The following is a 24584-nucleotide window of genomic DNA, read 5'->3' as shown; positions in this document are numbered from 1 at the left end:
ACGCTAAATCTTGGTAATCATTATTTAAAATACGCGCTCATTTACCTTTGTCAAATAACTCAAATTTGTCTACTCATTCTGAAATGTTTATGACGACTATATGCTGTTGAGTGTGAGATAGAGAGGAGATGGAGCGAAAGTGAGTGTGCACCATTCTGACACGTGGTGACGTCAGTGACAAGGGAGGTTCAGAGCAATTCGGGATGAAGGAGAAGGGGAATGAAGTAAGTGATCAAGTGTCTGACAGAGCCTGCTGGGAACTGTTCCGGGGCCACAGTCCTAAGGGGGCAATTCGGAGAGATGGACATGGGGCTACTGAAGAACAGTCCGCTTCGTTTCTGTTTTTCCTTCTGGTTTACTGTAAGTAAACTCTAGAAATGAAATTAGTAGATTCTTTAAAAAATGATGGTGGTGGTAGATTAATTCTGTTCTACTCTGGAGAAAACTCAACTCTTTATTTTTAAAATAGATTTTGTAAAAAGTGAAAAGTTAACGGAGGTCTCTGTTGCCGTCATTTCTGGAAGACCACAAAAGAATTGAATTGTATCTTCTAATTCCAAAGCGGGAGAACACTATAAAATTTTTCTTTGGGGCAAATGAGTTTCAAGTGTGATGCACAGCTGCTGTTTCTCTCTGCACGAATATGTGTGTTTGTGTACCCATGGAAAACACCGGTTCTTTCAAGTCACCAGATTCAATTGCAATCGAATGGAATTCTGTCAATCTCTTCAAAATAAGAATGTACAGCAAAATTCATACTATTTTAAGTCAAGTCACGCAACAATAGTTTCTTGGCTAACTCCTCAGTGATCTTTACAAAGGTTTTGCATTTTCTTTGAGCCCAATACTTGGTTAAAAATGTTATTTTTCTTACTCTTGTTTCACTCGGAAGTTTCTTAAGATGCCTTGGTAGAATACTGAGTCTTGGCATTCTTCTTTATGTACGGCAGTGAAAAGATATTGGTAAGAATTATTAAGCTAATACAGACTAATGGTGATTTCATAGCTTTATATGTAATTGTTAGATTTGCCAGGAGAGCCACTCAGTACAGAGCAAAATACAGGTCATCTTTACTCCAGTGGAGGACGTCTTAGTGTTAAAGAGAACACTAACAGAGGTTCAAGAGAGTTGCCATTGTCACACAATGAGTCAACAAATCTCAACTTAAATCTAGTGATCTTTCTATTGCATCACGTTTTATCAGCAATGAAAAATGTTCTAATAATAAAAAGTTGGCGATACAGTTAATGTGCCACATAATGATGTTATGGTTAATGAGGAGCCACATACGATGGTGGTCACATAAGATTATAATATCATTTCATTTTACCCTTTCTATGTTTAGATACATAAATACCATTGTGTTACGATTATCCACAGTGGTCAGTACAGTACCATGCTTCACAGGTGTGTAGCCTAGGAGCAATGGGCCCCACCATGTACTACATAGTTCGTGTGTGTAATAAGCTCTACCATGTAGATTTATGCACGTGTGCTCTATGATCTTTGTGCAAGCATGAAATCATCTAACAACACATTTCTGTGACGTATCCCTCTCCTTAAGTTAGACATGATTGTAGTCTCTTCATGTAATTCTTCCAAACGAAGCAAGAAATCTTTTTTAGGGAGGCGGTGATGGAGTTTTACTCTTGTTGCCCAGGCTGGAGTGTAATGGCCTGATCTCAGCTCACTGCAACCTCTGCCTCCCGGGTTCAAGCAATTTTCCTGCCTCAGCCTGCTGAGTAGCTGGGATTACAGGAGTGCATCACCTCACCTGGCTAATTTTTGTACTTTTAGTAGAGACGGGGTTTCACCACGTTGGGCAGGCTGGTCTCAAACTCCTGACCTCAAGTGATCCGCCAAAGTGCTGGGATTACACTGTGCCCAGCCTGAAGCAAGAAATCTTCATAATGGTATTACTTCACTGTTCACAACTTGTTGAATTAATGAACATATGGAAAGATGGAGTATATTTTATATTCTTAAGGTGTTCGTGGAGTTATTTTTAAAAAAAATATGTGTGTAAAAAGTACCATTTTACAAATGGTTAGGAAATCCCTTCCCTTAGATTTGTGTGTCTTTGTTTTAGATTCCAGGGTTCAGGGAAGCTTGGCTAATTTTAATTCTATCCAGCATGGACATTTTACTTTTGAGAGTCATTTTCTAATCCTTGGCTAATTAAATCAGAAATTCCGTCTAACTTTTGGAGTGTGTGTTGTGTGTATGTGTGTGCCCATATATGTGGTAAATTCTTGCCAATCTAATAGCCCTGAAATTACTTCTCCAAAGTCTGGCCAACTGTCTCTTAATCAGGAGACTAAAGGATACCATAAATTACAAATTGGCTAGGAAGCTGGAAATGTTTCCAAACCTAAATAAGCAATTATAATTATTTCATTATTCCAGTCATACAATAAAACCACTGACTAGAAACTACAAAGAACTGTACAGTATTTCTTCACTCATTATAATAGATTTCTTCTGAAAGTAGGTCATAACAGAAGCTTTTTTTTTCAGTTACTAGCAGCAAACAATAATGCGCTCTAATGGAATATCATTTTCATCAAAGTCAGAAGACTTAAAGTCTAGTTATCTTTTTGATGCTAGTTAATTCTGTGAACTTTTCTACAGCATGTTTCCTTATTTTTAAAATCTGAATCAAAGTCCTTAATTAACAAAATTTCTTCCAGCATAATGTTGAAATAATTGTTCTGAGTTCACCCCAAGAAGAAAGTAAGTTGATATTTTAATATATTCATTCATTATTATTCATTAATTCATTGATTTATCATAGAATTTCTGAGTGACTTCAGTATGCAAGCTACTATGTTATTTATTTTTAATGATACTTATTTTAATTAATATTTATTTTCTCCAAAGAGCCTACATCTATCCATGCACTTGTCCATCCATTTATCCAGCTATCATTTGTCAACAAATGGTTATTGATCAGTTATTATACGCAAGAACATTTAAAAGCTTATGGGCCTTCTGACTAGCTAATATTTTTATAAATTTCTGGAATATTTGACAAAAATATGTTAAAATATTTACCACACATATCACCTAAAGGAAGAATAACTTTTTGAAAAGAAGATAAAAGATAATATTGTTTAATATATTATTTTAATTTTTAATAATATTGATGATGATGTCAGAATTGTGCATGTAAATGGGATATGGAGAATATTATGTGATATGAATTATCATTGCATCCTCTGAACTGAAATACAGCACCAGTATTCATATACATTTGTACACACATGTTGTAGACCCTGCTGAAACCATATGGTAAGCAAAATCCTTCCAGTAAGACTGCTTTTCACCTTTCAGCCTCTTGTCTTATTACCATGGTCCCATCAGAAATAAGCCTGGGGTCTGGGCGCAGTGGCTCACACCTCTAATCCCAGGACTTTGGGAGGCAGAGGCAGGCGGATCACTTGTGGTCAGGGGTTCGAGACCAGCCTGGCCAGCATGCTGAAACACTGCCTCTACTAAAAATACAAAAATTAGCTGCGAGTGGTAGCACTTGCCTGTAGTCCCAGCTACTGAGGAGGCTAAGGCAGGAGAATCCCTTGAACCCGGGAGGCAGAGGTTGCAGTGAACTGAGGTAGTGCCTCTGCATTACAGCCTGGGCAACAGAGCGAGACTCTGTCTCAAAAAAAAAAAAAAATCAACTGTTCGGTTATTCTTTTAAATGGCTACAATGGTAGTAAACTTTCTGGAGTTAGTACAAGAATTTCTCACCTGTGACATCAGAAATGGTGAGTCCGGCCTTATCACCGGGTGCTCAGCTATGTTGCAGGCAAGTTCGGTGTCAGCTGACGTTTCACACAGGATGATTTTCAGGCACGAAATGCACATGGAAGCGGATTTGTGAAAACTCATTTCTGACCTTTAAAACAAAAGGTTTTGCCATGGAATGAGGAAACGTGATGTAACCATATACTAGAGGCTAATTCTAAGTTATGTCTCTAGTGCAAACAGGTTTAGAAAAAGCAGCCTCCCCTCCTCGTGCATTTTTAGCAACAGGAGCTGAAACTATACTTCCAAACGGTTCTGCTGTAAATAGCCCTGAGCTCTTGTGGTCACATTCTCGGCACGCTGATTTCTCTGGGTTACTATTGAGTTCTATGGCGCAGTGAGGTTGTAGACATTTATGTATTTCGCATCCGTAGCTCTTTGGATAAGTTACTGCTGATCTCACTGTAGGGAAAATTACAGCACAAAAATACAATTGCAGGAAACCAGCCATGAAAAATATCAATCTGCTGAAGAAAAGAGAGAGGGCAACCATTTTTTCTGTAAGTTAAGATAAATAATTTTGCACAGTTTTCACCAGGTGTAGAGTTGGTAGGGTTAACAGGGACGGTTGGGAAAGAAAACCACTGTTTTTGGAAAACGTACGTTTTGTTGGAACTTCAAGGAGTGTAAAACACTCTTTCATTCATCTTTTTGTTGAATGAACATGGTGACCTGGGGCCATGCTCTGTGCTGCACAGAAGCTGGGGGCTTTCGTGGCATTTGCAAAATAATAGCCAATGGAGGGGCTGGCACACCAAGGCACAGTCAGGCTTTCTTATTAGATTCAAGGCCTTATGGACAAGATCCTGAGTGAGTAGAAGTTTTGAACATGGGTGGATCTTTTCTAGCATTGGATGGTGAGAAGGGATTCTAGAAAGAATAGGATGGCATGATGATGAGTATGACGTGTCCTGCAGCATGCTGGGAGGGGGATACTAGGCTGGGCTCATGCACAGGTGTCAGAGGCAAGCCTAAGGCAGGGAAACAGGATCGGCATGGGTCTCAGACCACACGGGCAGCTCCGGTTAGGCTCTGCTGGTTGGTGGTAGACAGCCATGCCTGGAAGGATTTTAAACTGAAAGAATTAAAATAAATCGACAGCAAATCCAACATAGTTTGCTTTCCTACAAAAATCCCCCACAGCTGCATGCAAGAGGGGTATAGAGTGCAGGAGAGGCCAGGCGCGGGGGCTCACATCTGTAATTCCGGCACTTTGGAGGCCAAGGCAGGCAGATCACCTGAGGTCAGGAGTTCTAGACCAGCCTGGCTAAAACGGTGAAACCCCGTTTCTACTGGGAAATATAAAAAATTAGCCAGACATGGTGGTGTGCACCTGCAATCCCAGCTACTTGGGAGGCTGAGGCAAAAGAATCGCTTGAACCTGGGAGGCGGAGCTTGCAGTGAGCTGAGATTGCACCATTGCACTCCAGCCTGGGCAACACGAGTGAAACTTGGCCTCAAAAAAAAAAAAAAGAAAGAAAGAGAGAGAGAGAGAGAGAGAGAGAGAGAGAGAGAGAGAGAGCAGGAGAATGGGCCATCAGGACAGTGATGACTTGACTTGGGAGGTATAGAGAACTTGGTGGCTGTGTGGATGTGTAGGGTCAGGAAGAGTGGGTGGCTTCTAGGATGCTGATTTTGTGTCTGGGCTAAGAATAGAAAAAGTGAGAAGGGGAGGATTGTTTAAGACTTCGGGTAAAGTTGAGAGGTATTGACAGGTATCTTCAGTACACCCATTTATTAGAGAGGTCAAATGGGTAGATGAATGTCAAATATGAAGGATGTGGTCCATCACTAAGAAAGAGGGAAAGATCTGGTATGTCTTCAGGTATACAGATATATGCACACATATATGTATGGGTGTCTCTCTAAGTATAGACACACATTTATGCTTCCTCTGCTTACTTACTTTTATGTAGCTGCATGAAAACCAAAAGAGTGGATGAAATTGCTAAAGGAAGGTCAAGGGAGGAGGGGCGAGGGCTCATACAGAGGCAGGCAGAAGAACATGGTCTGGAAAAAGAGTCGGAGACAGACTGTTTAAAGAGAAAGGAGAAGATCAAGGATAGCTTAAAGAGGAAGCCAGCTGACATGATCAAATGCCAGCGAAAGATCAAGAAAAATGATGACTCCAGTTCACTATGCGTCAAGAATTCAGAGGTGACCGAGGCTGGGATGATTTGAAAGAAGTGGTAAAAGAGGAGGTTAACTTGCTGTGGGTTGAAGAAGAAAGGCAGCAAAATGGCTAAACAGTTTTTCAGTGTTATCATTGGTATCCAAATATCGGTGTAAGAGATGAAGCAAAAACGTTAAATAATTCACCTAAATTTTGACCGATGAATATAGTTCCCCGAAAGAACAGTGCATAGTTGACAGTTCAGACTGAAAAATCCACGGTCTCTGTCAGCGGCCTCGCGTCATTACAGGATTGAAGTGTGGTCGGTATATGGAGATTTGAATTTTGTGGCATACGATACACATTTCCCAACACTCAGGAAGATCTGCACAGGACTGCAAGTGACAGTGACCAGCTTGGCTATTCTTGTACAGGAACATACATTCTGTTAACTGGATTATTATTTTTTTTTAAAACAATTGATTTTGAACTGAAAGAAAAGGATGCTTTGAATTTTGCCTGTTTTGAGCCTAAGTGATTCATTCACTAGCGTGATTATTATTGCTATTATTTTGGTTCAATACTGCGTGTCAATATTTATGCTTGATTTTGCACATAAGGAAGATAGACATCTCCCTCCTCTTCAAGAGCTCTCAGTTTGGCTGTGTCGGGTGGGAACAGAGACGCTATGACAACATGGTGTTTCAAATGTTACAAAAGCAGTGTCTGTATTGATATTGGTCATGTTATGACTACAAGCACTTATTAGCAACTATTTAAAATGCTCTAGATAAATCCTCACGTTGAGTACTAATCATCATTTATCCTTGTTTAGTGATGAGGAGTTCTGAGAGAGTGTGGGCTGTCTAAACCCCTGAGCTCAGGGGTGGCCGGGGATGACCCACCCCAGGTGCGCTTCCCTGGCTGAAACCCGCATCTCAACCACTCTGCTAAGTGCCTCCGCTGCAGAGGCCTTAGGCGGGCACAGGGGTTCCCAGAGCGCAGTTGTCCGGGAACGTCTCTCTAAGGAAAGGAAGGGTGAATTTGAAATCTGCATTTCAGTGTGGCAGCCAGTCCTGGCATCGGCAGCAAGAGACACTTGAGCAGATGGTGCATCTGGCAGGGCAGCTGCTACCAGCTGTGCTTCCTCCTGACCCCCCTGCGAGGGTGCTGGCCAGGAGGTGTCGTGCCCTCGACCTCACCACGGATGTAGGAAGGAGAGAGGGAAAACAAGGGTATGCCAGGAAGGGAAACCACCTGTGCACATGCATAGAGCTGGAAAACAGTGTGACCAGGCTGTGATGAGGAGGCCTGGGTGTGCAGATGGGTGACAGCCACACAGACAGGCTTGCTTCCTCCGCAGCAAGACCACAGGGCATCTGGGAGCTCATCTCACTCCTGCCAAGTCCCAGGTCACTGTATAAATGATCAAAAACCAGGCTGGGAGGATGTGTCTGACTCCCCCAGGGCCAAGCAGCAGCTACGCAGCAGGAGCCGGGAAGGACAATCAAGGTAAATATCATGCCAGATAAAAATATAACCGAGTCTGATCTCAGCAATCCATCATTTTCGTTCTGTCCTATGCTGCGTTTATTGGCTCACGTGCAAACGGGCTGGTATTGTCTAGTGAGATCCAGTAATGCCACTGTGTCTTCCCAGGCACACGGGCATTTGGAGAAGCCACACTTAACATACAGAGTGGGGCACAGAAATGGAGGAAATCATTGCATAATATAACAATGATCCTAAAACTATGAATTATGTTCATTCATTTGAAAAGTTAAATCTTTTACTTTTAAACTCACTTTCTCCAGAATGACAAAGTTAGCAATGCGAGAGGTTATGCTTTAGTTTTGTGTAAAAATTCACTTAGAGCTTCTTATTTCCAAGTAAAAGACATTCCTTTATATAACGCAGTGTATGGTGACCTCAGAGTAAGACTCTGCAGTTGGAAGTTATTTCCACACGCTACTGAACGTGACCCAGTGATGCATCAAGTGTAGTCTAGTTCTTGTCCCACTGACGTTCAGATCAAACTCCTTCCTCTCTCTCTCTCTCTCTGAGGCAGATTCTCGATGTCACCCAGGCTGGAGTGCTGTGGCACAGTCTCCACTCACTGCAACCTCCGCTTCCTGGGTTCAAGTGATTCTCCTGCCTCAGACCCCCCAAGTACCTGGGATCACAGGCACCTGCCAACACACCAGGCTTTTATATTTTTAGTAGAGACGAGATTTCACTATGTTGGCCAGGCTGGTCACAAACTCCTGACGTCAAGTGGTCTGCCTGTCTCGGTCTTCCCAAAGTGCTGGGATTACAGGCGCGAGGCACTGTGCCTGTCTCCTGTCGTCTTTCGAAACTAGCTCTCTGAGCTGTAAGAGAAAGCTACGTTTCAGTGACACCTGCTGGAAGAACCAAGTGTGTAGGGGATGAAGAAATCCGGAAGGGACTGTTCTGTCTGGATTTTCTCAGTTTACTGTGGGTTTCCACGTACAGGGATACCATCGTCAAAGCTGCGATGCTCTCCTGACTCTCAGATGCTTTAAATGAGCTGGAGAAGGTGGCCACACACTCCTATCAACGCTGACTTGCCTTGAACCGGTTAACACCTTCCATTCACTTGGTCATTGTCAGTTCATTAGTGGAAATAAAGGGTGCGTTAGTTGTAACCACTTAATCCCTGAAAGAGAAGGGATTTAACATGAAACACTAATTGCCCTGCCTGAGAAAAGTGGGAACTGGGTTTAGAATAATGAGGTGGAAATTGTACTATAAAGGAAATCAGGGCATAGGTTTTCAGGTGCAGCCCTGGGCCCTCCGTGGCCGGCAGAAGGTGGGCCTGCAGATCCATCTTTGGGGTCTCAGCAGGCTCACAATATATGTAAGCACAGGCGGGACAATGGAGCAGTGAGGTGCAGGTGGCAGCCGACACACTTGCGGGCCATTTCCTATGGCCACTGGCTTTGCTTTGAGGGGAATCAGATGTTCTGGGTCTTAACCTCGTCAGTTCTAAAATCATCATGTTAGCACCTGCCGTGAAACAGCGTGTGGAGCTTCAGCTGGGGTGAAGGTGTGAGGGCCTTCCTGTTCTCGCCACGTCCCTGTCGGCTTTCTCTTCCGTAAAGTCGAAAGCTGGGCCAACTGATCGGCTAACCAGCTTTGCTTAAAAAACATCAAGTCTCTCAAGTTTATAAAAGTAGTACTGGTTGTTTATAAAAACTGGGATGCTGATGAAACGTGTACCCTTAGTTCTCACTTTTGTCCATGTGTGCGCTCCCTTGCTACTGACGTATTTTAACTTTCCGCGAGGGTCTGACAGTGCTCAACAGTAAGATCCATGAAGTCCATTTGTTTTTCGGTATCTGAAGAGGATTAGTCCCAGGAACACCCAGCATATCAAAATCCACAGCTGTTCAAGTTTCTGATGGAAAATGGTGTAGTATTTTCTTATAACCCATGCACATTCTCCCTTATACTTTCAATCGTCTCTGGATTACTTATGATATCTAATTTAATGTAAGTGCTATGTAAATAGCTGTAATTGTGTATTTTTTAAAATTTGTATTTTTCATTGTTGTATTTTTATTATTTATTTATTTATATTTGAGATGGAGTCTCACTCTGTCACCCAGGCTGGAGTGCAGTGGCGCGATCTCGGCTCACTGCAACCTCCACCTCATGGGTTCAAGCGATTCTCCTGCCTCAGCCTCCTGAGTAGCTGGGATTACAGGTGTCCGCCATCACACCCAACTAATTTTTGTATTTTTAGTAGAGACAGGGTTTCATTATATTGGTCAGGCTGGTCTCGAACTCCTGACCTTGTAATCCACCCACCTTGGCCTCCCAAAGTGTTGGGATTATGGGGCATGAGCCACCGCACCCAGCCATATTTTTATTTTTTATTGTTTCTTCCAAATGTTTTTGAGCTGTAGTCTGTTGAATCTGCAGACCCCAAAATAAGGCCGAACGTAATTGATTTTCTGATCCCAGGAACTTTGTGAACAAGCACTTTAGCAGAGCAAAGTGCTCAGTTCTCCTTGGTCTAATCCACGAGCTTGAGAGGAAATGACATCTACTCCTGGAAAATAGTGTAGATGTGGGCTGGGAATTTCACTGAGGAGCAAAACAAAGATGCTAGATGGAAGAACTTTTATAAAGTTGTTCAAGTGTCTTCTCTGAAGCCTTTATAGTATTCCTATTTATGTATAAGTGCTTTAGCCATTGCTGGAGATCTGTAGGTAAGTATCAAACATGTACAGAAAAAAAAAAAAGAAGAAAAGAAAGGAAAAATCACCCCAATGCCACCTGCTCCACACCAACTGCAGGCATGGTTCCCACAGGGTCTGCCATTCCTTTCCGGCTGTCTTCACGCTGTGGTCTCCCGCAGACTTTGCCAGACCCACAGCAGTACTCCAGGGAACAGGGCACGTGCGTGTGCATAAGGAGAGGGAGATTTTAAGGAATTGGCTCACACAGTTGTGGGGGCTGGCTGCTCTTATATCTTCAGGGCAGGCTGGAGACCCAGGGAGTCGCTGATGTTGCAGCTCAAGCCCAAGGGAGTCTGGGGACAGCTTCCCTCTCCCTCGGGGGACCTTGAACTTTCCTCTTAAGGCTTTCAAGTGATTGTACAAGGCCCACCCGCGGTGTGGAGTGTGGTCTGCTTTACTGAAAGCCTACTGAGTTAAATGTTAATCACATTGTAAAAAATACCTTCAGAGCAACATCTAGACTGGTGTTTGGCCAAAAACTAAGTTCCGTGGGTACCATGGCCTGGCCAGGTTGGTCCATAAAATTAAGCATCACAGCAGGTTAATATTGGGTCAGCAAATGACAGTGGAAGACGACCTCAAGCCCTGGCAGGAAGGAAGTGCACTGGAGATTCGAGAAAATTCAGGAGGCTTCCTCAGCTGGGGACCCGACTGAGAATCAGGCAAGACGGAGGGTGTCCTCCAGACGTTCGTCTCAAGCCTGGAAAATGTATGTCTAATTCCTGCAGGGAAGGGCTGTCAAACGGAATGATGAAGTCTTGTTTTACAGCGACGGGAGGCGTGTGGGAAATCTTGATTTCTTCCCCCGACTCCAGGGCCGGGCAGTGCAGTGGCGTCCGGACACTGTCCCAGCACTGTCCTGCTGGAGGAGGCTCAGTCGCAAAGAGCATCGCCCGGGGGAGGGGTCGTGGCGGGGGTGGGGGGGTGGGGCGGGGCTGGTCATCTGAGTGACTGACGAAGGGCCTGGCTGCGGGGCGCAGAGTCTGCCCCCAGTCTCACGCCAAAAACGGGCTGCAGGCAGGAGGGCACAGGACTGGGTGTCTCCCAATAAAATAACACCCCAGCTTTCAGGAATCACCTTCTCCCTCCTGCCCTTCACGGTAGCTTGGGGAGACAGGGACCCGCTTGCCTTTCCTTCCGCACTGGCAGGCTTGTGCCATTCCAGCGACTTAATCGCCTCCTTGCTTTCAATAGGAATGCTTCTGGCTCACGTACAGACAGATCTGCTTGATCCTTTTGTCGGGAAGACAGGCTTTCTGCCAGAAAGAATATGTCTCAGATTTGAGGGAAACAAGTACAGTACTTCTCAGATTTGAGAGAAACACACACAGAGAAATCAGCCTGGTGAGCCGGTGCTCTCTGAGAGTGTCAGCTCATTCGTTTCGCTCTCGGAGCATGAGATTCTGAGCTATGACGGCCAGGCGCCTACTCACAACCAACCTGTAGACGGTGTCCAAGCGGGGGCATTGCCAGGAGGCCCCATGCCTCCCTGGACGAGCTGCGTGGCCTGGGTCTCACTTTCAAGAAGGGGCTCAAGTTCAGGTTTTTTATTTTATCTCTTAACAACATTTTGCATTTAGTCGCAGCTACACATCATATTTAGAGGGCCGCATTTATCTTACAATTTGTAGTGGACTGCATCATGTGTACTGCACACACTATGCAATATCTTAAATTCTGGGCCCCGTACACCGGCTCACGCCTGCAATCCCGGCACTTTGGGAGGCCGAGGTGGGCAAATCACCTGAGGTCAGGTGTTCGAGACCAGCCTGGCCAACATGGCGAAACCCCGTCTTTACTAAAAGTACAAAATTTAGCGGGGGGGTGGGGTGGGGTGGGGTGGTGGCAGGTGCTTGTCATCCCAGCTATTTAGGAGGCTGAGGCAGGAGAATCGCTTGAACCCGGGAGGTGGACGTTGCAGTGAGCCGAGATCGAGCCACTACACTCTAGTCTGGACAACAAGAGGGAGACGCCATCTCAAACATAAATAAATAAATAAATAAATAAATAAATAAATAAATAAATAAATTCTGCAATTTGTGAATTAGGCAGTCACAGATAATTGTATTCTTTATATTAAATTCCTGTTTGTTATTTTCTTCCCTTACTCCTTCCTGTCTCCGCTGTTAAGTACAATTATCGCCGTAAAAGCGGTTTTTAATACCCATTTTTAGATTGCATTCCTGCCCAGGAAATAGAGCAAGACTCCTGTTCTCTCTCCCGCTTTCTCTTTCTCTTTCTTTCTTTGCGGCCCTCCCCTGCCCCACCCCGGGTGCCTCCCTTCCCCTCCCCCTCAAAAAAAAATAATTAAAAAAAATTAAAAAGAAACCCCATCTCTACTAAAAATACAAAAATTAGCCGGGCATGTTGGTGCGAGCCTATAGTCCCAGCCCCTTGGGAGGCTGAGGCAGGAGAATCGCTTGAACCCTGGGGGGCGGAGATTGCAGTGAGCCAAGATCCAGCCACTGCATTCCAGCCTGGTGACAGAGTGAGACGCCTTAATAAATAAATAAATAAATAAATAAATAAATAAATAAATAAATAAATAAATTCCTGTTTGTTTGTTGTTAATGTAAAATTTGCCCTAAACTCCACTGTAATCTTCAGGATGTAGACGACATCTGGGCTTCTCTGTCGCTCTGCAAGGTCTTTCTCTGCACATTTCTGCGCATCCACGTGATGTAACTCTGTGAAACCCACTGAGAGGAGGTGTAATGTGCTGTGATGTGGGTCTGGTGTGCACTGTTAACTAGGGGACAGAGTGGCATGACCTGGAGCTATGAGACTTCATTTGGAGCTAGTTCACGTGGCTCTCTGTCCATCCGTTTTCTTCACCCTCAATCTGCCATCGGGAGTCATTTTCATCTCATTTTGGTAGCAGGAATTTCTGAATAGAATTCGAGCTAGGAACTGACGTCTTACTGGTTTAAAATGTTGATTCCAAATTGCTTGTGCAGAAGAGCGTTAAGCATCACTTCCCCAGCTTCATCAGCTTGTACTGGGGAGAGTAGGGGAGACAGAGGGACAGATTTGTGTAACCACTTCCAGTAAGTTCCACGTGGCCAACTTTAATCTTGGTACAGTGACTAGGATTGCTTCTGAACTGAGTTCCAAAGAACAATGAATGGGATGAACATTGTTTTACACGGGGGTTGTTATTATCATGAATATTACTTTATCAATATTTTGTATATTACAATGGGATGAAGGAGATATAATAACTCAATTTTCACTCTATGTAAGGAGTGAAAATACAATTCTACATTTTATTCTAAGGGAAGTTTTATATGAATGACAAGTTTTGTATCAATGAAATTTCTAGTGACCAATCTTGAGTAAAATAGCGGCATTATAGGAAGTGATTGTATTTCTGGGTAAACACACATACTTACACAGAAAGTAGCATGATCCAAATTTGGTGGCCATTTGAATTTAAATAATCTAATTTTCAGAAATATACTTACCCTCTAATAGGTAATACACTCTACAAGGCCCTGTATGCAATCCTAAAGACCTGGGATTCCAACTAAGAAGGGGTATCTTTTCCTAGAATTTCAGCTTATAATGTACTTACCTATAAAAATTTATGCACCTGAATATACTAGCCAGAGAGGGTCGAGTGCTAACATACTCATTTTGGTATATTTCAATATGACTTATTGGGATTTAAGTCAATCTGGAGAAACTCTTTGGGTGTCCAGCCATACTTTTTTTTTTTTTTTGAGGCAAGCTCTCACTCTGGTGGCCCAGGCTAGAAGGAGCTTTGACCTCCTAGGAAGTGATCCACCCACCTCAGCCTCCTAAGTAGCTGCAACCACAGGTGTGCACCATCATGCCTGGCTAATTTCTGGTTTCTTTTTTTTTTTTTTTTTGCAGAGATGAGGCCTTGCCATGTAACCCAGGCTGTTCTCAAACTTCTGGGCTGAAGGGATCCTCCTGCCTCAGCCTCCCAAATCACTGGGGTTACAGCCATGAGCTACTGCACCCATTCCAGCCCACACTCAGCTTCTCAGGCATTCCCTGAGCATGCCTCAGTGGTGAGAACAGGGCGTGGCCAAAGTCAGTGGTCACAGTCTCATAGTTCACTGAGTGAGCCTGAGTACCTCGGAGACCTTACTATGGGACCAGCTTACAAGCAAAATTTGTTTTGTGGTGGAAGAGCTTATGTCGGCTTACTTGTGGAGAAAACAAGAAGGGAATTCTGATAAGATATATATATATATATATATATATATATATATATATATATATATCCAGATATATATATATACACACACATACACATCTGGATTGATTTGAAAGCCAAGGTGCCGTGTGTGTGTGTGTGTGTGTGTGTGTGTGTGTGTGTCATATATATATATGGCACTGTGGCTTTCAAATCAATCCTGTGATAAGTTTAAATTTACAATTTAAACATGTGTATAAATATAAGTTTATCATGTATAACTATATTATATAAAATATATATATGAAGGAATATATATTCCTTCATATATATATATACATATTTTAGAAATCTGTTCCTTCATATATGTATATTTTTTCCTTCAAATATAAATATATATAATTTAAACATATATAAATATATATTGGCAATTAGCTCAAGCATCTTTTCACATTATTTTCAGTTATATTACCATGATAATATATGTGGCTGAAAATAACTTTGCAATGGCATCATTTTGTAAAACTGGATGTATATACTAATCCCAATTCCAAATATTTAGCCTAGACAAACATTTCTTCAAAAGTACAAGGAGACATGCATGCATATTTATTGCAATATTGTTAGTAAGTAATGTAAAAATTTGGGAACAATCAAAATGCCTGTCAGTAAGGGAATCCATAAAGGAACCGTGTGGTCTGCCTGCACCGTGGGGTACTGTAGAAAAGTTAGGCAAAAATGTACAGCCCTTTATGTGTAGACAAGTAACAACATAACAAATATGTAGTGGAAACAAAAAGGGAAGCTTTAACATCCATGTAACATTTGATAGCTTTTTTCGTGAATCTAAAAGCACAAAATGTTTTCTATCCACTCATATATTATATTTATTTTCATATATAGACAGTTTCTTACAACGATGCAACTTACGATTTTTGACTTTACCATGTTGTGAAACGGTTGCAATTCTGATGTAACGCACAATGGTGAGTAATTGCATGAGCTAGTCTACATTCATTAGAAAATAGGATCTGTGTTAGATACTTTTGCCCAATTGCAGGTGAGTGCAGGTGTTCTGAGCATGGGGAAGGTAGGCTGGGCTAAGCTACGATGCTGGCAGTTTGGTTAGATTATGCATTTTTGTCTTACACTATTTTCAACTTACAGTGGATTTATCAGGACGTAACCCCATCATAAGTCACATTTGTTTATATTTCATCTTATATATGTTTACATTTCACCTTACATTTATTCACATACATACAAATGTACATCTGGAGAAGAATGTCAAACACGAGTGGTTACATCTGGAGTGAGAGACAAAGCTAAAATTAAGATGGTACATAAAAGATGTTCATTTTATCTACAGCGTGTCTTTATATATAATTTACGTAGTAAAAATACATCCATGTGGAATTATGAGTAGAAGCAACTATATCAAGGTGTAAATATTATAGTAGTTAATTCTGGATGTAGACAGTAAGAATTACTATTTTCTCATTTGTACTTTTCTGAATTGTTCAGAAATTTCAAAGCCTAAGATAAGGAAAATAATTTATCTTTTTATATTTGTTTCTTTCTTCTATTGTTGGCATCTCATTTTGGGAGACTTATTAGGATTATTGTTTAATGCAAGAGAAAAACCCTTTTTATAACTACAGATTTTTAGCTTGTTTTTAAGAGAAACCAATGGTTTCCAGGGTATTTGGGTATATAGAACTTAATGTCTTCTATGTTTATAGGGAGGATCTCATATAACTTAGTTTCCTTTACCAATATAGTCTAGACATGCCAGACAGCAATGCATGGTATATAGGCAGTGCGTTCCATTTATCAAGGATGTATATATATATATATATATATATATATATATATATATATATATCACTGAGTTATTTAATAATGTAATTGAAATTAACAGCTTCTATAAAATGATGCTCATTTGGCCAAAGTCTAGAGAAACATGAAATGATAGACAGGATTTTAAGGTACTCTCATAAAGATTTGTGAGTCAGGTATTCTAAGATAGAACATCTTTTTATGGTGGTGAAGGTTTCATTTTAAGAAATCAGTTGAGAGGAAGTAAAGATAGTCTTATTTTCACCTTAGTCTATTACTGACACTCTAATAGCCTATAAAATTTCCCTGATACACTTCTCCTTGGGCCTAACATTTCCAAACAACTTGCTTCATCTTTCTTCTATACTCCTTGCATTAGAGATAGAAATGCAGCTCGAATTAGTTTATCAAAATGACAGTTTCTGGTGTCAGGGATCTGGAGAGTCAAGGAGTAAATTTGGTCTCCGGCGATCCTGGCTCCAGGGCTCTGTTTCTTTCATTTCCTATATTGGCCCTATGTGTTTCTGCTGGGCTTTCTTCCTAGCCTGGTGCTTTCTAGTGTGGGCAAGATGAGTGAGCGGTCCTAGATGCTCCTTTTCCTTAGAACTCTGAACCCCAGAGAGAGAGCATGACTGTTTTATTCGGCAGCCCTGTCAATCAGAGCTTGAGGACATCTCCATTTGGTCTTGCTTGGGTTGTATGCTCCCCATGGAAGAAACGGTATGTCCATGGAGATGCTGCCTCCAGTTAACCACCCTCTTGCAAGCAGGAAGAGGCCCCTGCTTGACGTCTCTACTGTAATCACATGCAGTGGGGTAATCACATGCCTGGTTCTCCAACTGCTAGAGGGGCTCTAGACAGAGCAGTCCCTACGTCTGCCAAGTGTGCGCGGCATTTGCTTGCTCCTCTGTCATATCACAAACACGCTACACCCTAATCCTGTAATAACTCGCTTATCGTCCCCCCTACTGAACTATTTGTGCCCAGGACCCTATCTTCCGTATCTTGGCATCCCTATTACTTAACATGACAGGTGGCACGTCACTGCCACTCAATTCTTCACACGCTGAAGAAAGAAAGATGTGAATTCATAAAAGAGAATGTTGGTTGTGGAGTAATGATACTCTCAAACTAATCGTTCTGTTGATTTAATACTTTGTAGAAGGCCATTGTATTCCTATACTGTGAAGAATAATTAAGTAATTCATCATTTTGGCTAAATTCAAGCATTAGTGTTGAGTTGAGTTGATAATGTGGCATCTAATATATCAATATTATTTTCCAAACTAAATGTACTCAATTGGCATGTTGCCATGTGTGGAATTTGTTTTACTGGCATACAAATAAAACCTAAAATAAATAGTGTAACTGTCTTTAATATTTTTCAGAGTTCTTTAAGGAGCCATGCCTGGCATCTTGGGACTAGTATACGGCCCCAGAGAGGCACAATTTGCTGTAGACAGTGGACCTCCCTAATGATTACTGTATGATGTGTACTAGTTCTGTCTTCATTATATTTGATCCTTTAGTAGTGTGTGTTCGATCATAAAAGGAGAATGAACTTTCAAGTTTCTGGAAATAATGGCAGGACACAGTCAACATATTATAATTGTTCTTCACCTTCTTCTGTTCCTAGAGACTTGAGGTTTAACAGAATAAGAGAAATTCCAGGGAGCGCCTTCAAGAAACTCAAGAATTTGAACACTCTGTGAGTACTTATTGCTTATCTATAAAGTTCCTAAAATTATATGCTGGTTGGATTGAAATTTACCATGAAAGTCATTCTGCGTGTAAAGAACGGCTGGGAGAAGGATGGCACTTGGTAGGTGTCTTACAATCGGCAAAATTCTTCTGCTGCTTTGCACTGCCTGTGTTTTTACAACCTTTTGAACTTGGAAGATATTCTTATTTATCCTATTTATTTGGATTCTATGTGCTTAGAAAAGCTTCATGAGAAGAAGAAATAGAGAGAAGGAGGGGTTAAATAACTTGTCTCTGAGTCCCATGGCAAGAAAGCAATAGAAGTGAAATGAAAATGTACAACTTCTTACCTCAAAAGCCCATGCTCTTCTCAGTATGCTACTGGGCTTTCTTATTTGTTATACTCTAAAAAAACGTAGAGATACTGTTTTATGATAGTCTTAAATGAAAAAAATCATGTAGAGAAAAAAATGACAACTTTATGGCTAAGCACTGATAAACATTTCCAAGTTTAAAGGCATTTGTTTTATTCACTCCACAGTATCTATTATCTACTGTGGGCAACCAGTTGGCTGGTTTGGTAACTGGATCCAAAGACACATGCACCTGCTGTGATAGAACTGATGGTCTCACATTGCGGGTGGTCAGGAAACCAACATCCAGCTGTAATATGTCTGTAATAAAAAAAAATCTATGTATATAGTAAGCGCTGTAAGGAGAAGAGAAGAATCCTACACCAGATGATGACCAGAGGCTCAGTATGTAAAAATCTTCGTAAGTTGCATTTAGATTAATCCACTGAGTGAATACACTGAGAGTTAAGAATGTTGAGTGAGGCTAGACCCATGTGGGTGTGTTTGTCTTCTTGTCATAATATTCGCAGGATAGAGTTAGCAATTTTATCAACTTGGCCGGACTTCTCCCCGTATTCAGGCCAAACTGGCCCTTCTAACTTGAGAGTTGAGATCACAACTTTACACTTGTGCTTTTGCCATCTGGTTTCTTTCCAGTAACTGATGCCTGAACGCACGTATTTTTATCACAGTATCTGTGTTTGGGATGATGTAAGAACATGAGAAAGTAAGGACTGCAGGGTTTATTCTTTGTTTTACAATAAAGCAATGATTATCAAAGTGCAATGTACAAGAACATTTCCTGCAGTGCTTGTGGACATGCAAATTCTCAGCCCTCTTCCTCAGGGATTCCAACTTAGGACTTCTCAGGATGGACCCAAAGATCTGCATTTTATTGAGTTTTTTTTTTTTTTTTTTTTTTTTTTTTTTTTTTTTGAGACAGAGTTTTGCTCTTGTTACCCAGGCTGGAGTGCAATGGCGCGATCTCGGCTCACCGCAACCTCTGCCTCCTGGGTTCAGGCAATTCTCCTGCCTCAGCCTCCCGAGTAGCTGGGATTACAGGCACGCGCCACCATGCCCAGCTAATTTTTTGTATTTTTAGTAGAGACGGGGTTTCACCATGTTGACCAGGATGGTCTCGATCTCTTGACCTCGTGATCCACCGGCCTCAGCCTCCCAAAGTGCTGGGATTACAGGCGTGAGCCACCGCGCCCGGCCTTATTGAATTTTTAAATTTTTATTCTTTGAGACAGAGCCTCGTTCTGTTACCCAGGCTGGAGTGTAGCGGTGCGATCTCATTGCAATCTCCTGGGTTCAAGCAATTCACCTGCCTCAGCCTCCTGAGTAGCCAGGATTACAGGGACCTGCCACCACGCCCAGCTAATTTTTGTATTTTTAGTAGAGACGGGGTTTCACCACATTGGCTAGGCTGGTCTTTAACTCCTGACTTCAGACGATCTACCTGCCTTGACCTCCCAGTGAGGGGATTACAGGCGTGAGCCACTGAGCCCAGCCTATTGAGTATCTTTTAATGAGTATTTCTGGGATGTCCAATAGTTAAATAGAACCATCAGTGAAGCCTTTCACTACTGTCTACTGAAATATGTAGATGATAGATTACCAAATATTTTATTCATTGATTAAACTGTAAATATGATCAAGTGTTATCAAATGTTTTCATTAGACATAATTGCCATTTAAAAAATTTGAGGAGTGTGACAAACTGATAAAATCTATTGGGGTTTGTCTACATTTTGGGTTCTGGTATATAATACATTGATTGTTGATGAACAATCCACCTCTTCACTTGGTAGAAACTGTGGATATTATTAATTTGTTTCAAATATTTTTTATTAGAAAACCATAATAAAATAGTAATTATGTTGTTAGTTACAAGCCTCATTATTTTATACTAGTTGCTTTATATACATTATCTATATTCCTTTCTCTCATGCTTTGTGCTAGGTGTTTACATTCATTTTACAGATGGGGAAATCGAGGTTCATGGCTATAATGTCATTTACCCTAATTGATGCAGATAGAAAGGAGCAGAGTCAGGGTTCCACACAGTTTGATCTGTTAACTGCCTTACTATATGGTTTCTCATGATAGCATTCAGGAAGAGTACTGCCCTGGAATCCAGATAGTAGGTCATTTAAACAGTAAGTTTTGTGTACATGTGGTGTGTGTGTGTGTGTGTGTGTGTGTGTGTGTGTGTGTGAGAGAGAGAGAGAGAGAGAGAGAGAGAGAGACAGAGAGACAGAGAGACAGAGAGACAGAGATAGAGATACACACACAGAGGGAGAATCCTCTCCAGAAAGTGAGCTAAGCAATCAGACACATAACACTCCTGAGACTTCAAAAAATTTCTGATAGACCAGTTAAGTGAAGACCCAAAGGTCTTTACTAATTTATTATAAGAACAAAAGAAATAAGGACACATTTAAAAAAATAAAATTAAAATTTTCATGAAGGGTATGAAAAATTTTGACCATATGGATCTTATACCAACATAGCATTACAAAGCAAAATCAAGCATCTGGTGATTCTATTTCCTTGCATTGCCTTCATGCTGCAAGAAACTCCACTGTTTTCTTATGATTAAAAAAAAAAATGCCAACCACATTGCTTCTGTATTGTAAAGAAGAGGGGTTTCTCAAAAAGAGTTGGCATTTTTGTATTAAACAGAGCTTGCTAAGAGGTTTACTTAATAAAAAAGTCTGGAAATGTTACATATTGCTGGAGCCTAAGTGCTGGAGGTGAGATCAAGGATCTCTTATCAGACCCTGGATTTCACCCGCTGCAGCACAGCCAGGTGCCTGGCAGAGCTCTGTGACTTGCCAGGACGCCGCTGCCTTCCAGTTTCTGGATGAAACTGATAAGAGTAATACATTTGGGAAACAGGTTCAAATTCAATTGCGGACAACACGATTATGCTTATAAAAAAGATGATTGAGCCCTAGAGGAACAGCAATAGCTAATAAACGCCAAGGACAACAGAGTAGAGTATATCAGAGAAATAAATAAATGCATGCCACTATTTAAATGCTAACAACTGAAATGTGAAGAGCCGAGTCCAGGGCTGACATCCCTCCCTCGTGTGCATTCTGGAAAAAAGGCCTAATTGAAAAGCAAGGTGAAGAGAACCTTGAGAAGAATGTCAAAAGGGAGGGGTTGGGGTATTTCTGGTCCTTCCAATTGTTTTGTGAAATATGGCAAGTTATTGAACTCCTTAAACCTTAACTTTACCAGCATGTCCTCTGACTTTTTGTTTTGAAAATTTCAAGCCTACCCAGATCTCAAAAAAGGGGCATGATAATTGCTTTGTACCTTTTACCTAAATTCACCAGTTAACATTCTGCCACAGTCACGTTTCTCTCTCTCCCCACACTCATCTATGTGTGTTTATTTAAATATGGACATACTGCTTCCAAATATATATACTACACTTTATTCCTATGTAAGATATATAGATATAAGTACAGTATATAGAGTGCATAAATACATATCACATATAATTAATGTATGTATTAATATTGTTACATGACACTAAATTATGTTCTATTTATTTCATGCTAGTAGATAAAATGCAATTGATTTTTATATATCAATATTGTATCCAGTGACTTTACTAAATTAATCTGAATTCTACTCATTTGTTTATGTCTTTTGGATTTTTGTAGGTACACAATCATGTCCTTCAGAAATAAAAAAATTTCCTTTCCAGTCTGTAGACAGTCTCAGGGGACAGCACACGATATGAGCTGTAGATTTTTTTTTGTAAAGCTTGTATTGAGAAGATAGTGGTCTATGATGAGCTGGTGACTGATTTGTGGCGAAACCACCGATAAGAGTTAGGTCATTTTGTCTTTGCTCTGACCAAGTTCCAAAGTAAATGCATTATTCTCACTTTAGCTGTTCAACAATCAACCTTATCACTAGTGGCTAATAGACTGACTTATCTCCACATATTTGGCACTGCAGAATAAATTGCAGCGAACTTCACCAACATGAGACCAATTCTTCTGCTCATTGACCCCATCCAATGCTAGACGTAATTCTCCTAGGGCCATGTCCACAATCAATGGGGCACCAGTGCTGAATGCAGTGCTAGCTTATTGGAAAATGGTCATAGGAAGGCAACAGAAAAAGGGCTCTGGCTGCTCTTTTCCTAGTATATTTCTCTTCCTCATTGTTCTACAAGACAAAATCACAATATCAGGAGAATAAAACCAAGTTAAATGATCTTGTCTATTTTTCAAACTTTTTTAGTTGATCATGGCAGAAATGTTGTGGATGGCTACGGGGTGGGTGAGAAGAATCAGGGCAGATCACGGCACACTTCCAATTACTAAATAGTTGACTTTAATATCTACTGGAAGATTTATGTTATTTTCTTATCTGTGCCTGTACATTGTTAAATTTTGAATATTACTCTTAATCTCTTGACTTTGTCACTATTTTGCTCTATACAATAAAGGAACATTTAAGATAGAGTACCCCTATGGAATCAATTCAAAGGTGACTGACTGGATTTTCTTTTTCTTTCTTTCTTTTTTTCTTAACTGAGGCACAGAGTGTATGGTAGCATGATCTCAGATCATTGCAACATCTGCCTCCTGGGTTCAAGCGATTCTCCTGCTGCCTCAGCCTCACCACTTGTTGGGATTATAGGCATACACCATCACACCTAGCTAATTTTTTCCATTTTTAGTAGAGATGGGGTTTCACCATGTTGGCCAGGCTGGTCTTGAACTCCTGACCTCAGGTGATCCACCCATCTTGGCCTCCCAAAGTGCTGGGATTACAGGCGTGAGCCACTGTGCCCGGCTTGGATTTTCACTGTACAAAGAACATTTTATCTGTGAAACAGATCAATAATGAGAATTTTTCTAAAGTCAATAAAATGTTGAATCAAAAATAAAAAGTAACATAAACACATAATTAAAAAGAAAGAAATAGCATTAATGTATTTGCAATACTAAATATATTACAGACTCCCCCCAGACTAGAAATATAAAATTAAAAATTATAAAAAGATTTTCTCTTTTTTGTACATATATTACATGTGAAGCGTTGTGGTAAGTGTTCTACAAAGACTAAACATGTAACCCTGAGTAAATTGGTTTACTCCTTGGATCACAGTTTCTTCACCTACAAAGCTAAGAGATTGTGTCTAATGGCCGGGCGCAGTAGCTCATGTCTGTAATGCCAGCACTTTGGGAGGCCAAGGCAGGTGGATCATGAGGTCAAGAGATTGAGATCATCCTGGCCAACATGGTGAAACCCTGTCTCCACTGAAAATACAAAAATTAGCCGGGTGTTGTGGTGCGTGCCTGTAGTCCCAGCTACTTGGGAGGCTGAGGCAGAAGAATCGCTTGAACCCAGGAGGCGGAGGTTGCAGTGAGCCGAGATCGCGCCACTGCACTCCAGCCTGGCGACAGAGCAAGACTCCATCTCAAATTAAAATAAAAATAAAAAAAATTAAAAAAATAAAAAATAAAAAATTAAAAAAAAAGAGATTGTATCTTCTAGTATTAACAATTTACCCAATTTCCAAAAGAGTCAAAGATGCAGCTATAGGAAAGATAAAAGGAAAATTGTTAAATCCACAGGTTAAAAAATAGAGTGTGTTTAATGGAAATGTTTCAAGTATTGTAACAGATGTGTTATTTGCCAGCTTTCCTCTTTCAAGCTCACTAGACCGTTTTCAGATTCGTGAAAAAATGACAGTGAAACCAGTAGTGGGCTCTACGTGGGTACTACCATGTTTTCCAGTGTGTCTTGTCTGAAGCGTTACACACAGTAACCAGCCAAAGACGTCTCTTTTTCTTCAAGCATGTTTTTTGACTTGGAAATTTTACCAGTTTTTCTTTAAAAGTCTCTTAAAAATTTAACGATGAGATGTTTGCACCCATATTAATTGTTTCATTCCCTTATTAATTGTTCTTTACTTATGTGTCCCATAGTAGAAGGAAAAGGATATGAAATATACAAGTAGGAAATGTGTGAGCACTAACTCAAATGTGAAATTCTTACCCATTGGTAATTTTTTATGTTGTTTAAACCTGATTTTTGACATAGTTTTTAAGGATGGTAAAACATTGTCGTAAAAACACATGAAATCATTCTAAGAGCATGAGTATAAACATAATGATAGCTTTTAGAGTCTTCTACCTGGGTGAGAGCTTGAGTTCTGACTTTCATTAGCTGTATGATGTTAGTTTCTGTATCTATAAAAGAAGATAATCATAGCTCACATAATTAATGATTAAACATAATGATACATGTAAAACATAGTGTGAGGAACACAAGGAAGCTATATTAATTTTCTAGGGCTGCT

The 24584-nt window shown here is 40.9% G+C and overlaps 1 protein-coding gene across 1 annotated transcript in view; it reads left to right on the top strand.

Moving 5' to 3' along the window:
• The window catches only part of PXDNL (peroxidasin like), a 379412-nt gene that overhangs the window by 122373 nt on the left and 232455 nt on the right, over positions 1-24584 (top strand). The window contains exon 2 of the mRNA XM_039464797.2: positions 17824-17895. Coding sequence (XP_039320731.2) covers positions 17824-17895 — 72 coding nt within the window. The remainder of the gene's footprint in view (positions 1-17823; positions 17896-24584) is intronic.

The sequence above is a fragment of the Saimiri boliviensis genome, chromosome 15 (assembly GCF_048565385.1).
Source record: "Saimiri boliviensis isolate mSaiBol1 chromosome 15, mSaiBol1.pri, whole genome shotgun sequence".
Taxonomy (NCBI): domain Eukaryota; kingdom Metazoa; phylum Chordata; class Mammalia; order Primates; family Cebidae; genus Saimiri; species Saimiri boliviensis.
Note: the sequence above shows the minus strand (reverse complement) of the source record. Positions and strands in the feature narration are given on the sequence as shown.